The 16632-nt window shown below is 37.3% G+C and overlaps 1 protein-coding gene across 1 annotated transcript in view; it reads left to right on the forward strand.

The window, feature by feature from the left end:
• ankrd13b (ankyrin repeat domain 13B) overlaps nt 1-15929 on the forward strand; it is a 44793-nt gene extending 28864 nt beyond the window's left edge. Inside the window, 8 exon segments of the mRNA XM_048161705.1 lie at nt 1298-1379; nt 1836-1900; nt 2031-2161; nt 3993-4150; nt 4272-4448; nt 4706-4869; nt 10536-10612; nt 12182-15929. Coding sequence (XP_048017662.1) covers nt 1298-1379; nt 1836-1900; nt 2031-2161; nt 3993-4150; nt 4272-4448; nt 4706-4869; nt 10536-10612; nt 12182-12371 — 1044 coding nt within the window. The 3' untranslated portion in view covers nt 12372-15929.
• The last annotated feature ends 703 nt before the right edge of the window (nt 15930-16632 follow it).

Here is a 16632-nt window from a genome sequence, read left to right on the forward strand (position 1 = left end):
TCACAGACATATCTGTTGAGCGAGTGAACACAATGGCCAATCAGAGGTGTTTAAGTATTCTCTCAACAACGCTTAAACGACTCATTTTGACAACCCTAATTTGTATATGTACAAACAAGCGTCAGCATTCGGTTTCAACAAAGATGAAAAATGGCAGAATCTAATTGCAGCAGTTGTAGATTTACTTGCAAACTAAAAATAGAAAGAAAAAAAAGACACTCAGGATCAAAAACACGAACAGAACAACCAGCAGCATGTGACGAGAACATACTAAACTGAACAAAACAAAGGGCTTAAATAGATCAACGAAACAAGCCACAGGTCTTTAACTTAATTAATCAATGAAAAACTATAGAAACAAACTGAAACACAGGAAACTGAACTAAAACAAACATAAACAGACAGATTTCTCGTAACAACAGGCATGGAAAAATTCAATTAAGAATCACTACAGTTTTCAGAAACACAAGTTGTACTGATGCATGATAATGGAAATTAAACACCTTAGCTGATAAGCCTTTTTCAAGTTTAATATCTTTATTTATCTTGACAGTTATTCTTGGCTAATAGGAAGGCTGTTTAATTGTGCGCTAATTAGCTGGCAAACTGACATCCAACTATGTGTGAAGGCTTGGCTCATGAATATTAATTAAGGCACTTGACTGGACACTCCTGGAAGGTTACCAAGCAACGTCTCTATGACCTAATTAATATTCATGCACTTATGCCTTGATTCGCATAGTGTTTCACAGTTTCAAACTTTTGCTCCCTTTCATCCGTTGACCCGATTGGAAAGGAACCAATTTCTATGAAACAACATTCGGTTACACCCAATATACTGGAAGAGAGTGCGGAGAGCAGACATGATGAAACTAGACCGCTCCCATTTCATTCTGCTAAGTCGTCTACATGACAATCAGTGCAGCATGGTGTCATGTAGATTGAGTATTAGATGCATTATGAACTATTTGAAAATGCTTATGAAATTCTAACCCTGCTTCAAAGTTCTACATAATTTGAAATGTCAAGACCATCCACGAACAGCATTGTAGGATAAGCGAGTATTGTATTTTTGTTTGAGATATAATCTGGCAGATTAATAAACAATTTTGTTGTGTTCATGCCTGAATTGTATTATTGACTACTATTTTGAAGTATTGTGTTCTGAACGGTAGAAGAGTGAAAACAAGATGGATGAAGTTCGCTACTCCTGTCTCGTGTGCTTTATTGCTGCTTACTAACTCCTGACAGACACCACAAAATGATCAAATAATATTCTCATATGTCTTTGCTTCAGGTTTACTGTGCCTCTAATGTTGAGCTGATCACACGAACACGTACTGACCATCTCACTGACCAGCACAAAACAAAACCCAAAGGTACGTTTGACCAATTTGTTTCTCAAATCAAAATCTTCACATGACCATATTGACATTAATCTTTATTTTCAGAAATCTGAATCACACACTGAAAATTATTTTCTTAAATCAATACAATAACTGTTCAAAAGTTTTGGGCGAGTAAGATTTTACTGTATTTTTTGATCAAATAAACGCAACCTTTGGCGAGCATAAGGATAAGATTTAACGACAAAAATACAGATTTTGTTTTTGAAGTGCATATGCTGTTTTTCCCAACAAAACACAATGAGCGTGTGCACTGGTGAGCATGCCATAGTGTATATGATGATTCATTCTTTCTATGCCCACTCAGATTTTCCCCAAACAAACGGCGTCTTTGTCTCTTGTCTACTGTTACTGTGATGTAATACAGAACCTTGGGATTGTGCACGTCTTCTGTAATATGACCTGCTGTGTATTGCGTTTTTGTCTCAGGCAGCAAGACACCTCTGCAATCCTTCCTGGGTATCGCTGAACAGCACATGGGGCCTAACAACGGAGTGAGTGAAAGGAGCCTGTCAAGAATCTGTTAATTTATCATCAAGACATCTAAAGTGCCTTTTAAGTATTATATCACTTCTGTAGCCTCAAAGTAAAGTGTGTGTGTGTGTGTGTGTGTCTGTTTTCCAGCACACTATGGTGACTCAGATATCATGCCCCGCAACGAACCCATTGGCTGTGACGGCTGAGGAGTACTTTAATCCCAACATGAGTCAGAGAGACATTGGCCAGCCTAGTCACCTCACCACCAAAACACAAAGGTAGTGTTTCAATACAACACTGCTTTCATTTTCATTTTGAAACATTTTAAATAACTAGATTCTCTGCAGAAAATATGAGTGGGACTTTCACGTTGCTATGCTGTTGCTAGTGTGTTCTGAGTGGTTGTCTCTAGTAAAAAATAATTCACAAACTGGCTCGTGGTCCTTTCCCAGTCTCATTCCACTATCTCCTCTCCAATCATTTCCCATCTCTCCTTAAAGAGTCCTCCTATGGAAATAAATGCAAAAAATATTACTTAGCGATTTATTTAAATGCTAACCCTAAGTATGAACAATAGTAATAATGATACTTACCAACTTAAAGGTGCCATCGAATTGAAAATTGAATTTACCTTGGCATAGTTGAATAACAAGAGTTCAGTACATGGAAATGACATACAGTGAGTCTCAAACTCCATTGTTTCCTCCTTCTTATATAAATCTCATTTGTTTAAAAGACCTCCGAAGAACAGACGAATCTCAACATAACACTGACTGTTATGTAACAGTCGGGATCATTAATATGTACGCCCCCAATATTTGCATATGCCAGCCCATGATTGAGGCATTAGACAAGCCAGTATTAATGCCTGGATCTGTGCACAGCTGAATCATCAGACTAGGTAAGCAAGCAAGGACAATAGCGAAAAATGGCAGATGGAGCGATAATAACTGACATGATCCATGATATCATGATATTTTTAGTGATATTTGTAAATTGTCTTTCTAAATGTTTCGTTAGCATGTTGCTAATGTACTGTTAAATGTGGTTAAAGTTACCATCATTTATTACTGTATTCACGGAGACAAGAGAGCCGTCGTTATTTTCATTTTTAAACACTTGCAGTCTGTATAATTCATAAACACAACTTCATTCTTTATAAATCTCTCCAACAGTGTAGCATTAGCCGTTAGCCACGGAGCACTATCAAACTCATTCAGAATCAAATGTAAACATCCAAATAAATACCATACTTACGCGATTAGACATGCTGCATGACGAACACTTTGTAAAGATCCATTTTGAGGGTTACATTAGCTGTGTGAACTTTATGCAATGATAGAATCGAGGGCGGAGAGCGCGAGCAATTAAAGGGGCCGCAGCCTGAATCGGCGCATTTCTAATTATGCCTCAAAATAGGCAGTTAAAAAAATTAATAAAAAAAAATCTATGGGGTATTTTGAGCTGCAACTTCACAGACACATTCAGGGGACACCTTAGACTTATATTACATCTTGTAAAAAAACATTCAATGGCACCTTTAAAATCATTACTAATAAGATGTGTTCCTCTTCGAAGAGTCTTCTGATACTGCCTTTAAGTGCACCACAGTCGGGCATTGGTTATTATGATCATTCGAGGGGGAAACATAACATAGAAGTAGCCTAAACAAAACAAAATAATTATATTGTAAACGATAAACCCAAATAACTACATCTGAATTCAAAATTATAAAAATTGTTCATTTCCATCACATGTATCAAAAACTAAGTTGAGTGATTATACACTTATTGTCTTTCAACTCTGTACATCACACTTTTAAAATTGTTGAAATGCAGCAGGTAAATTAAAATAATTTGCCAAATCATTCATTATAATTCACTACAGATTTGCTGTCCACTCACTGATATATAAATTATTATCTATATTATAAGCTAGTCAATTATTCAAATCGACACACATCAAAATATACAAATATATTGAAACTGCGCCAACAGTTGTAGGGAAATACCTGTCTATATCAGCAGGTATTAATAGACTATTTCACACCGCAAAACTAGCCCAACAGAAGTTGGTGTCACAGCTCTTATATGTATATTTTTTTCCCAGGTTCAAAGCCAAGCTGTGGTTGTGTGAATCTCATCCTTTATCTCTGGAGGAGCAGGTGGCTCCTATTATTGACCTCATGGCCATCTCCAACGCCTTGTTTGCCAAGCTTAGGGACTTCATCACCTTACGTCTGCCTCCTGGCTTCCCTGTCAAGATAGGTAAGAGAGAGGAAAAAAAGGTAGTGAAGGCTAAAAAATGAGAAATTTGCATGGTTAGGTTACAAACAAACACACATTTTAGCTATCAAGTTAATGCAACAATAACATCTCCCCACCACAGAAATTCCCATCTATCACATCCTGAATGCTCGGATCACCTTTGGGAACCTAAATGGTTGTGAAGAGGGAGGTTTGCCCCGGGTGGACACTGAAGGGGATGGACAAAAGGACAGTCCCAGGACGGACACGCCATCTCCAGGCAGCGACTCTTCCAGCGTGTCCAGCTCTAGCTCTACAAGTAAGAATCATCCAGTCCTTTACCTTCAAGGAAATGTGATTGTTAGAAGCTATTTAAGACGATGATTATTTCTTAGGATGAGAAATATGGTGTTACAAAGTAATGCCGTGTTCAGACAAAGCACAAATTGATTGGATAAATGTTTAATGCTTGCATTCCTTATAGCGCTGCCTGTAGTACTGATGTAACTCAGATCTGCTGGTCAATACATTTGACTACAATAATACTTCATGATTTTGTGTTTGTGTATAAATCAGACTCATGTCGTGGAGGAGAGATCCCACCTTGTGTTTTTGAGGCTCCGCGGGGCTACAGCGTTTTAGGAGGAAACCAGAGAGAGAACATTAGAGAAGAGGAGGATGATCTGCTACAGTACGCCATCCAGCAGAGCCTGATTGAGGCTGGATCAGAATATGACCAGGTCTGAGATGCAATCACACACTTGCATGTTAAAGGGTTAGTTCACCCAAAAATGAAATTTCTGTCATTAATTACTCATCCTCATGTTGTTCCACACCCTTAAGACTTTTGTTTATCTTCGGAACAGAAATTAAGATATTTTTGATGAAATCCAAGTTTGTTTGTTTCTATCCCTCATAGAAAGCAATGTAATTACCACATTCAAAGCCCAGGAAGGTATTAAAAACATTGTTAAAATAGTCAACTTGACTACAACAGTTCAACCTTAAAGGGATAAATGAAAATGAAAATTCTGTCATCATTTACTCTTCCTCAAGATACAGCCAACAAAGAGCATTTTACTGAATTACTGTATTACAGAAGTCAATTAAACTACAATGACAAACACAAATATGAGCAATCAGCATATGAATCTCAGTAATGGTGACAACAAAATATTCAGACAATCAGATCAACTCTGGACATCACAAAAACTTACTAAGAGACAGAACAAAAACCACAGCAAAAATAAAAGCAAATAGTTAGAATTAAAGAAAATAATAGGACAATTCAGCTGCATAATTTATTCATGCTGTGATGCATGCTGGGAGTTTTGTACTATTGTTCCCAGCATGCACTGCAGCATGGCACTTTTGATTGTCACCATTGTTGAGATTCATGTGCTGATTCTTGATGTCTTTGTGTGTCATCTTAGAATATTTTTTGTGCTTTTTATTTTATTTTTTGATCTTCTGATTGGTTTTGTTCTATTATAAGATTTCAGTGAAGGTCAGTTTTGTTTGGTTGCGAAATCTCAATAACGGTCACTTTGTTCCTTTAGGAGATCTCAATGACTGTCAGTTTTGTTCCTTTACAAGATCTCAATGACTCAGTTTTGTTCCTTTATGAGATCTGTTTTGTTCCATTACGACATTTCAATAATGGTCGGTTTTGTTTTGTTACAAGATTTCAAAGATGGTCAGTTTTGTTCCTTTATGAGATTTCAATGATAGTTAGTTTTCATTGTTAATCAGTTTTTTTCATTTACGAGACCTCAATAAAGTATGTTTTGTTCTTTTTTATGAGATTTTAATGACTGACGGTTTTGTTCCGTTACAAAATTTCAATGACGGTCAGTTTTATTCGGTTATGAGATTTCAATGATGGTTGGTTTTGCTGGGTTATGAGATTTCAGTGATGGTCGGTTTTGTTCTTCTACGAGATTTCAATAACGGCTGTTTTTTTCCATTATGAGATTTCAATATCACTGGGTTTTTTTCCCTAACGAGTTTGTAATGATGGTTGGCTTTGTTCCTTAACAACATTTTAGTTGGTTTTGTTCTGTTAGCAGATTTCTATGATGGTTAGTTTTGTTCAGTTACGAGATCTCAATGATGGTTGATTTTGTTTCACTATGAGATGTCAATGACAACATTTTGTTCCATTACAACATTTCATGATGTTCGGTTTTGTTTTGTTACAACATTTTAATGACGGTTGGTTTTCAGTGTGGGTTTTATTTGGTTACAAGATTTCAATGACAGTCAATTTTTTTTCCAGTACGAGATTTCTATGATGATCAGCTTTGCTCCTTTATGAGATTTCAACAGTCGGTTTCGATTTTTTCACGAGATTTCAGCTTATTCAGAAGAAAAACATCCTAGCAAAGGATGTTAGAGACTGTGGTCTTTAAGCTCAAAGTATAGTTCAATTTTTACCCGTACACAAGGGTGAGCGTACAGTGCGTTTGACACAAATTTTGTCATCAGAAGAGTACACACACTGCCAAATTTTTGTAACCATGTGTACTTGTACACACAGGTCGCACATGCTCATTTAATTTTTTTGCAGTAATTAGTTTATCCACAAAGTAGCAACCGTGCCCTGGGGGTGTCGATTCACAAGGTAGTCAAAGAAAAACTAAACAAACAGAACAGAACAGAATGTACCCTCATTTATACAACTCTAGCATGAAAGAATACAAAGATGTTTACATGGGTTGTAATTCGTGGCTAGAGATTGCTCAAAACTGTGCATGCGTTGAACGGCTGTGTATGCGTACAAGTTAAATGAAGTATACTTTCCAAGGCTGTGCATTGGACTGTAAAAAAACGAAGTATACCCAGGGCTTTAGCCTCCTTGTTGGTGTGCCTGCTTCCTATGTCGGCAACCTGGGTTCAAGTCCCACTTGCGAGTAGAACCCAGAGGGTTTATACTTACAACAGAGCAAATGTTAGTCTCTGAACATATTTTTGTAAAGTGTGTTGTGAAAATGAAATGTGAATATATATTTCTATGAAATTTTGTTCAGATACCAAATATTTTTACGATCAAATACACATATACACTTCTAGTTATGCATGGATTAGTGTTTTATTATCATTATTATTATTTATCTATTTATATATTTTTATTTTATTTTATTATTTTTTTGTAAAAAGCGATTTCATGCATGTTTGGCGGGAGTTTTTATTGCATTTACGCTGTTCTGACCAGCAGGGGTCACCAGCGTGTGGTGTTTCAAATACTTCGAAAGAGTCAATCATTTTGCAAAGCAATTGGTTCAATTGTTTCGAAGCTTTGAAAAGCTTTGTTTCTCCCATCATGTATTAAAAAAAATTTAATTATTAAAAATTAATAATTTTATTCAGTAAGGATGTGTTTAACAGATTTCAGGTGATAGTAAAGGCTTATATTGTTAGAAAAGATTTATATTTTGAATAAATTCTGTTCTTTTTAACCTTTTATTAATCAGTGAATCCTGAAAAAAAGTATCACAGGTTCCAAAAATATTAAGCAGCACAACACTGAAAATAAATCGGCATATTAGAATGATTTCTGAAGGATCATGTGACACTGAAGACCGGAGTAATGGCTAATTAAAATTCAGCTTTGCATCACAGAAATAAATATTTTACAGTATATTAAAATAGAAAACCACTATTTAAAATTGTAATAACATTTCACAATGTTACTGTTTTTCTGTATTTTTGATCAAATAAATGCAGGCTTGATGAGCATATGAGACTTCTTTCAAAAACAATAATAATAGTAATGAAAAAAAGAGTGCTTCCATGTTAATTGTAAAAACTAATTGAAGTACTATTTAATTTGTGATGTGAAATTAACTAACTACCTGCATGTTATGTGATGTAATGTAGGGATTATTTTTGCCCCAGGATTACACCCTTTATTCAGTACAGTTTATGGTGACTGTATTGGGGCATTGGGCGGTATGTGCTGTATGGACTATTTTACACCAGGGTGACACCCTTTACACAGTACAGCTTATTGCAACTGTACTGGGGCATTAGGACCCACTCAGGCCACAGGCTGATCAGATCTACTGACTTCTCTAACACCTCTTCCCGCAGCTACCCAGTCTACCAGGTGATCTTCCATGCAGATATATACCAGGTTCAACCCTGTGTCGCTTCAGTGGGTGTGCAAGCGAAAGCTTCAGGTTGATTGCTGCAGGGCTTCATAAACAGCTTTCCAACCATAGACCCTCTTATGTAGAAATATACATCTCAACAATGGTGACATGCTCATGCTGCAATGCATTCTATAGCAGACTATTAAGTTAAAAAAGATTAAAAAAACACTCTGTGTAAGATAGAAACCTTGAACTGCAGCACTTTCATTACCAAAAGAGGATGTTTTAGGAACATCCCTAATGTTCTGTAAAGGTTCAGAATTTTCATCACTTTTAGAGAAATTTTAGGCAAAGTTGCGCAAGGTCACGAGAATGTCGACTTCTGTGTGGGTGTTTTATAGAAAATAATAAAGTTTGAAGTCATCATTATGAAGGTGAACATTTGCTTTAGATGGGCTTACTTTTAATGGCTGCTAAAAACATGATTGTTACAGCGAAAATTGCAAGAGAAGTTTTGATCAGATGAAATTGGTTATTTAATGATGGTGATTCAATCCTTCAAGTCTTGGTTTGCTGATCAAAATTCTAAGTGTGTTAACTGTGAGTTTTGTATTAATTAACGGTTAGTTTTTGTTTTTTGCTTTTTTTTAAATTCTTTGTACAGACAGAGTTCTGAGTAGTGTATTTCAGACTCACACAGACATCATGAATCAGCATATGATTCTCAACAATGGTGACACTAAACAAAAATTTGGTGACTTTAGTAGCTTGTTTTGTGATGTTCAGAGTTTATCTGAAAATTTTGTCACCATTGTTGAGGATCATACGCAGCATCTTGATGTCTGTGTGAATCTACATGATGCTGTCTGAATAATTCCTACATAATGATAAAACTTTCAAATTATCAAAGTAGGACAGGATTTCAATGCAGTATCATAGGACTATAACAATCTGAAACAAATACAAGATCTGCAAATAAGACCACTGTATGATGATAAAATGAGCAACTAAATCAGTTGGATCAGATTGTTTTTTTGCAATAAATGTGCTTTAGAAACACACAGTTACAACAACTGGTGAAAAAACAAAGTTAAAAAGTCAAGGGTCAGGAGCCAAACTAAAGCAAGTGCTTACCTCCGTAATGGTGACATCTATACATTTTAATAAAACATCAACACCTCATTAAGAAGTTTTGTATGAAAGAAATAAAGTCAGAGTGGTTTGTGATAAGTGAAGATGCAGAGATCTAGAGAGATCTGTGTTTAATCAGAGGTGGGAAGTCCAGGGGTCAGAGAGTAAAAGTCCTGCCATATTTTTATTCCACCCACTGAAGCATTAATGAGATAAATAATTGAGTGATGATTGACCATTATTGAAGACACCTGATGATAACAAGCAGAATCGCCAAAGGAGAAAATCACAATTTTTAAGTTACCATCATCGAGGTCAGGGTTTGTTTTAGTTGAGCTCTTGACCCTTGACTTTTTACTATTTGATTTTGTTTGGGCAGTTTTAACTGCATTAAAATCAACTGGACAAGCAAAGTTAAATCTCAGGTGCTCTTGGTTATGTTTTCATATACTCATTAATGATCTGAATCATTTAGAGCCCAATCTTAGTTAAATTTACATTATTGATTACAGCAGATGATCAACTTTATCAATACAAAATTTTTTTGAAAGTTGTCCTTATCACAAAAAAATGATTTATTTTAGGCACACACAGACATCAAGTGTCAGCGTATGAATCTCAACGACGGTGACAAGCAACATATTCTGATAAATAGATCAACTCTGAACATTAGAAAACAAGCTACTAAAAAGTCTAATGACTTACTGCAAGAGATTTGCATTTTAAAGAAAAGGTTTCATAATAATAAAGTAAAATGCTTTTTTTTGTAAGACTTTTAAGAAAAAAATAGTTTTGTTTGAATAGCCACTTTTGTTAGTTAATTTCAAGCTCTAATTTTCAATTACATTTTTTGACCAGGGCAGCAGGGACGTTCTGAGAACATTTCCAAATAAAGTATGGTTCCCCAAACGTTCAGAGAACATCCTGAATGTTCTGTGAAGGTTGCCAAATAACGTCCCCCAAACCCTAAAAGAACTCCACATCGTGACTGAACGTCTCTGAACGTACTGGGAACGCTACAAGGCAACATCCTTAACACCAGTGGGGACGTTCTGAGAATGTTCTGGGAACATAAAATTTCTAGCGGGGTTGTTGCTTTAATGTGTCTTGCCTGGTTAGGATGTGGTGTAAGACATTGTAATTCCTTTTACACATACCTGATCACTCTGTTTCACTCACAGGTGACGATCTGGGAGGCTTTGACCAACAGTAAGCCAGGAACACATTCTCTGTCCTGTGACCCCAGCCGACACGAAAGGTCTGCAGTCAGTATTCCACTTCTACTGTCTCCTGTAGTCACATCTCACCCACAATAGGCAGGGACAGCATCACACTCTCATCACATTTACTGGAGCTATTGACACAGGCTTGACTGTCAATACAGCCTCAGTGAAGCTCATAGAAATTCACTAGGGTTTTCATTTCTCTCTCCTCACCTCCGTTTGCTCTTCACAGAGTTTTAAAGCGAGTTGAGATGCCCTGTCCGTGGCAGCCGACATGAATCCGAAACAGTCACTACACATTATTCTGATTTTTTTTACGATCATGTCCGTCAAAATGACAGCAAAAGTCTAACGCAACCTTATATATATATGATTGGTGATTTCCCACCGCAGTAGTAAAAAATTGCCACCGTCACAGCCCTACCTCCAGCAGGTCACTGGTGTGAATGTCTCTGACCAAACAGTCAGAAACAGACTTCATGAGGGCCCGACATCCTCTAGTGGGCCCTGTGCTCACTGCCTGGCACCGTGGAGCTTGATTGGCATTTGCCATTGAACACCAGAATTGGCACCCTGTGCTTTTCAGATGAGAGCAGGTTCACCCTGAGCACATGTGACAGACGTAAAAGGGTCTGGAGAAGCCGTGGAGAATGTTATGCTGCCTGTAACATTGCTCAGCATGAGCGGTTCTGTGGTGGTTCAGTGATGGTCTGGGGAGTCATATCCATGGAGGGACGCACAGACCTCTTCCTGCCATTAGGTATCGGGATGAAATCCAGACCCTACGCTGGTGCAGTGGGTCCTGGGTTCCTCCTGGTGCACGACAATGCCTGGCCTCATGTGCCGAGAGTATGAACACCAATAGAACACCTCTGGGACATTATATTTCGGTCCATCCGACGGCAATGAAATTTCAGCAAAATGGACTAGCCTGCTGCATCATTTTTTCGTTTTGATTTTCGGGGTGTCTTTGAATTCAGTCCTCTGTAGGTTGATCATTTTCATTTCCATCAAACGAAATGGCATCCTTTTGTTCCTAACACATTACCAGTCCATATCAATATAGATATCCAGCATGATATTTTTCCCCATTGAGATCTGATGTGTTTTCAGCTGTGTATAATTGCATATTAGAATGATTTCTGAATAAAAAAAAAAATTAAGTTGCCATGAATAAATTACATTTAGAAATATATTACAATAGAAAACAGATATTTTAAATTATACTAATATTTCACAATATTGCTGTTTTTACTGTTCTTTTGATCAAATAAATGGAGCCTTGGTGAGACTTTTAAAAACATTAAAATCTTGTGAACAAAAATGTCTCCCAAATTCAAGATACAGTGGCAAAAAATGCCACTGCACAATTAATCGAAAATAATTCTGACTGTTGTGATTAAAGTGAAATGTTGAAAATGAATAAAAGGTGATTAATATAGTATTATAAATGAAAGTCTTTCCATTCCTATAGAGCGCTGCATATATGACATATATATTAATTCACATGTATTTTATCACACTTAAATTGCTGATTTTAGTGTTTTCAAAAAGTCTTCTGTTAGCAGAGATCTCAGTCACTTCTTTTCTTCTCCATTACCCAGAACCCCACAGCACAAACCCACGGAGAGCCCTCGCAGCACACCGACCAATAAGCCGCCGCGCAGCTATGACGAGCAGCTGCGTATAGCCATGGCACTGTCCGCCCGTGAGCAGGAAGAGGTGGAGCTTCGTCAAAGGCGAGAGGAAGAGGAACTGCAGCGTATCATACAGCTGTCACTCATGGAAAAGTGACAGGGAACCGAGGGGTGGCAGAGCATGCCTGGGGATCCGTAACCAGCGTGAACTACGATTGGCCACTCCCAAACGCCCCACCCTCTTCTTCCAAAGAACTGGACAAAATGGGCCGCTCTCCGGTCCAGTCACGAATGAGTCATTCAGAATCACAGAGAAACCTCTGTCTTCACTCTGTTTACAAACACAAACTACTAAACTCATGGCAATCTACTGACTGATCAGCACCAGTCTGGTCTCCTAATGTGTGAATGTGCGATTATGACTGAGACAGTCCGCGCTGCGTATCTTACCATTGTTTCTCACCCAGAGTTCTCGCATACTCACCGGAAGGTGTGAGTTGTCACTTTTTTCAGTTATACATTATGGATGTAAAGAACCTTAGTTCTGGTTGTTGATACACAAAATTCACTGCACTTGGATTGAGGAGCCATGATGTCTCCTAATAGAATGTGTGAGGGCACTTACAAACAAGAGTTAATGCTGCAGATCCATCCCATTTTGATCGGGAATGCTGCATTCACAAGGACGTATGAAGAAAAACGCAAATGTTTGCGAAAGTGACACTCCGTTATTACCAAAAGTTGCTTTCTAACACTTTTAAAGAAAATACCTTTTGCTGCATTATACTCTAATGTCAGTACCTTAACCCGCTGAACTTTGAGAATCAGAGATAGGCGGGTCCAGATGTGATTTTGGAAATCAAATTTTATGTACTCCCGTTTGATTTCAAACTAAAGACCTGTTCACACCAGCATGACTGTTCGGCATGGAAATTCGGTCCAATTTTCGGAAGCAAGATTAATGCGGAAAAAAATACAGGCGGACAGGCTTACTGAAAATGCAAATTCACTGTAGGTAACACTTATGGAAAAGCAGAAACACCCCAGTACAGAAAAGCTCCTTACATAGAATAAAGGATTCAGTATGTTTTCAAAGAGACGTTTAGATTTTTGTAATTGCTATAGTGTTTATCAAACACCTCTTAATAGTACAGAGACAAGAGAGCTGGTTCAGGATTCTTCTGCTGTTTACTCTCACTTACAGTTCCTGAGGGCCACCAAATTGTGGTTTTATGTAACAGCAGCGGCTATGGTTACATGACCAAAAGCTTTAATCTTGGTTGGCCAGTTTTCTTCGCAGTGCAGAGGAATAAAGCAATAAGCCCCGAGAAGCCATGGTTTACAGTGAATTTATTACAGCTAAGGGGTGTTGTTAAAACCCCAAAAATATGTATCAATGCAACTTTCATGAAGTAAAATCGTTAAAAGGCTTCCTTCCGCAGGAAAAAATAGTCCCTGAACATAAACAGTAACAAAAGTTACAGTTATTATGCCATTTGATGGTGGGAAAGATTGTCTTGTCGCAAAGACTTTTATATTTAAACTTGTTGTGAACACAGAACAAGATGCAAATGACAAATGCTGTGACTAGCACTGTCAGCAGGGCACGGGGAAACCCATTAAATGTTAAAAGGACAGGATCGCAGCAGACATTCAAATGGATTTTTATTATGATCATAGGACTGACCTGAAGGAAAATGCTAAATCTGAATGCAGGTAATAAACTCTGTCACCCGATATCTCTCTCACAACACTCTTTTACATAATGCAGTAAGCTTCAATAAACAAACATATTTTTGTTACTAAGAGTGGTTGCTATGACAGACACAGCAACATCAAAGACTATAGAATAACACAAGACGCTACTCGTATTGTTTTTGAATGGGAGAAAGTGCAACGCACAATATGGCGGAATAATAAGTCCCGCCTACTAAAGAGCCAATCGCCGATTGGTAAAGTCATCGCGTCACTGCAGCGGCTGTTAGAAGCTCCGGTTCCTATAGAAACAATCAAACGCGCAACTCCGAAATGAGACACGAGACCCGCATTTAGGATTGCCATGTGCATTAGCTTGAACCATCCTGAAAAATATCGTTTTTTGTCATGATTTGAGCGTTTAAAAACAAAATTTATGAGACAGTTGTTGTCAGATTTCATTGGTGATTTCAAATATGAAATTTAATTGAAAACTTGGCAAACAGCTTTGGAGAATTTGATGTTTCTCCATTCAGAGTGATAGGAGCTCCACTTGAATGCCCGAGAGGCGTTTCAAAGATGGCCGCCGAGTGAAATGACTTGTCTTAAAGGGACTTTGGCAACATACACATTCAGTGGCGCAGTGATACTAATGTAATGCGGTCAGCTGTTTTCGGAAATTTTACAACGGCTTCGAACGCTGCTCAACCAATCAGAATCAAGAGCCAGAACTATCTGTTTTATAAAAGAGATTAGAACACCTCTCTGTCAAAAATTATTACATTGGTGGCTAGAAATGTTTTTCCTTCGGTCAATAAAATTAAAATGTTTATCACACCAAATTTTCAAACATTCGTCTTGGTGTGAACAGGTCTTTATCCGGCTCTTTCCATACCCTCAAAACTAATTTTATCATCATTTCCATAAAATTCTCCGCCACACTTTTTGTAGTGTGGAAGCGCCCTAAAGGGAACACCAAACCCTGCGTTATGACAGCAGGTATGATTTTTATTTATTCTCCAAAATGATAATCCGAACGCTAGAGAAATTATTGTAATGGTACAACTGACAGTTAATAAGAAGAGTGAATGGAAAACACAAGCCATTTTCAGGTACAACGTCATTAATGACTAAACGATTCTTTTGAATCTGAATCAAATGCTCATTGCAATATTCATCATGTGTCCTAAATGCACTTTTCAGAAAAAAAAGAGATATTATTCGCATACAACACGGTGTGTGCGTTCTACTTCAAATGGTGCTAAGTTGACTCTTGGGTACTTTAATCAATGTAATTGTCACGACATGCATTCATTCGTCTATTCAATCACTCGACAACGTTTCTTTCCCGGCCTCCATTCGGTGCTTCCTTCAACATTACCATCAGAGCTCATTGTCTCATGACTGAAACACCTGCGGTAGCTAATCAAAAATCTAATTGTGCTTTTATAAGAGGTGCCAGTTCTGGAATAAAACATGAAAGGAGGAATCACTCACAGAGATAATGCCCTGAGCGAAGACGAGGGGGGGGGGAATTTTATTGGAGAATCTTAAAATAGATCTTTCTCCTTAGTCAGATTTATTCTGGGCCTGATTGACGTGCCCTCAGGGTTTGATGTATCAGGTGAATCTTTGAAAAACAAATGAGGAAACATGGCCATACTGCACATCTGAAAAGCTTCAACGTAAAAAACACAAGGGATTAACCGTCAGTTTTCAAAGGAAGCGGATCTAATGACACTGTCTGGAGACAGAGCTCCTAATAAACACGTAGATTGATTGTGCGACTTGTGAATGCCTGGGCTCAGTCGTTAAGAAATGCTTGATATGACTCAACGTTTTAGTATAACATATAAGAGCATTATTTATATTTAACATTTTTTCATTTGAATTTGGTTGATGTGGTTTGTGTGGAGTGCTGCTGTTGTGTTTGTATGTGACTGAAATATATTGTTCACATTTGTAACTTAAAGGCATTCTGAATAAAGGATAAGACATCTAAATGAACATGAATTTTCAAGCATTGGGAATGAATGTGTCTAACTTTTTTTTTTAAGTTTTTGATTTTAAAAGCAAATGTATTGTGCTTGATCATACTGCAATAACATATGCTATGCATGTACATGTACTATTGTATTTTTGAAAGTACCTTGGACCTCCGTGGCATTAACATGGTACTGCAACAATGCTGTTTTTGTAAGGATGCAGTACCATAGCATTCTTTAAACACCCCTTTAGTATGTCAATACCTGTGTTAGGGGTAACGCATTACAAGTAACTTAAAATTATGTAATCAGATTACTTTTTGTAAATGCATTACTTTTAAATTTACAACAAAATATCTGAGTTACTTTTTCAAATTAGTAATGCCAATGTATTGACTGATACCTCTCCTGTTGCCATGTTGAGAAATCAAGAGTAAGTGCAGATGCGTTGTGTGTAAACATGACGGTTATTGTAGTTCTAGACTAAATAAGTAGTCATCTCACTTGCACAAAAACAGAGTCAGTATTCCTCAAAATGAATAAAAACAGTGAAATGCAACCTCAGAAAATTGCACAAACCTGCAATAATTAAATATATCCTTTATGGATTTAATCTCACTTTATTAACCAGTTTCTTTGCTGCTGATATTCGATGATCCAATTCTACCATGCTAATAAGCAAAAATTACTTTGTGATAAACATCACATTTGTGTTCAGCCTGAAGCTTATTCATTTCA

The sequence above is a fragment of the Megalobrama amblycephala genome, linkage group LG16 (assembly GCF_018812025.1).
Source record: "Megalobrama amblycephala isolate DHTTF-2021 linkage group LG16, ASM1881202v1, whole genome shotgun sequence".
Taxonomy (NCBI): domain Eukaryota; kingdom Metazoa; phylum Chordata; class Actinopteri; order Cypriniformes; family Xenocyprididae; genus Megalobrama; species Megalobrama amblycephala.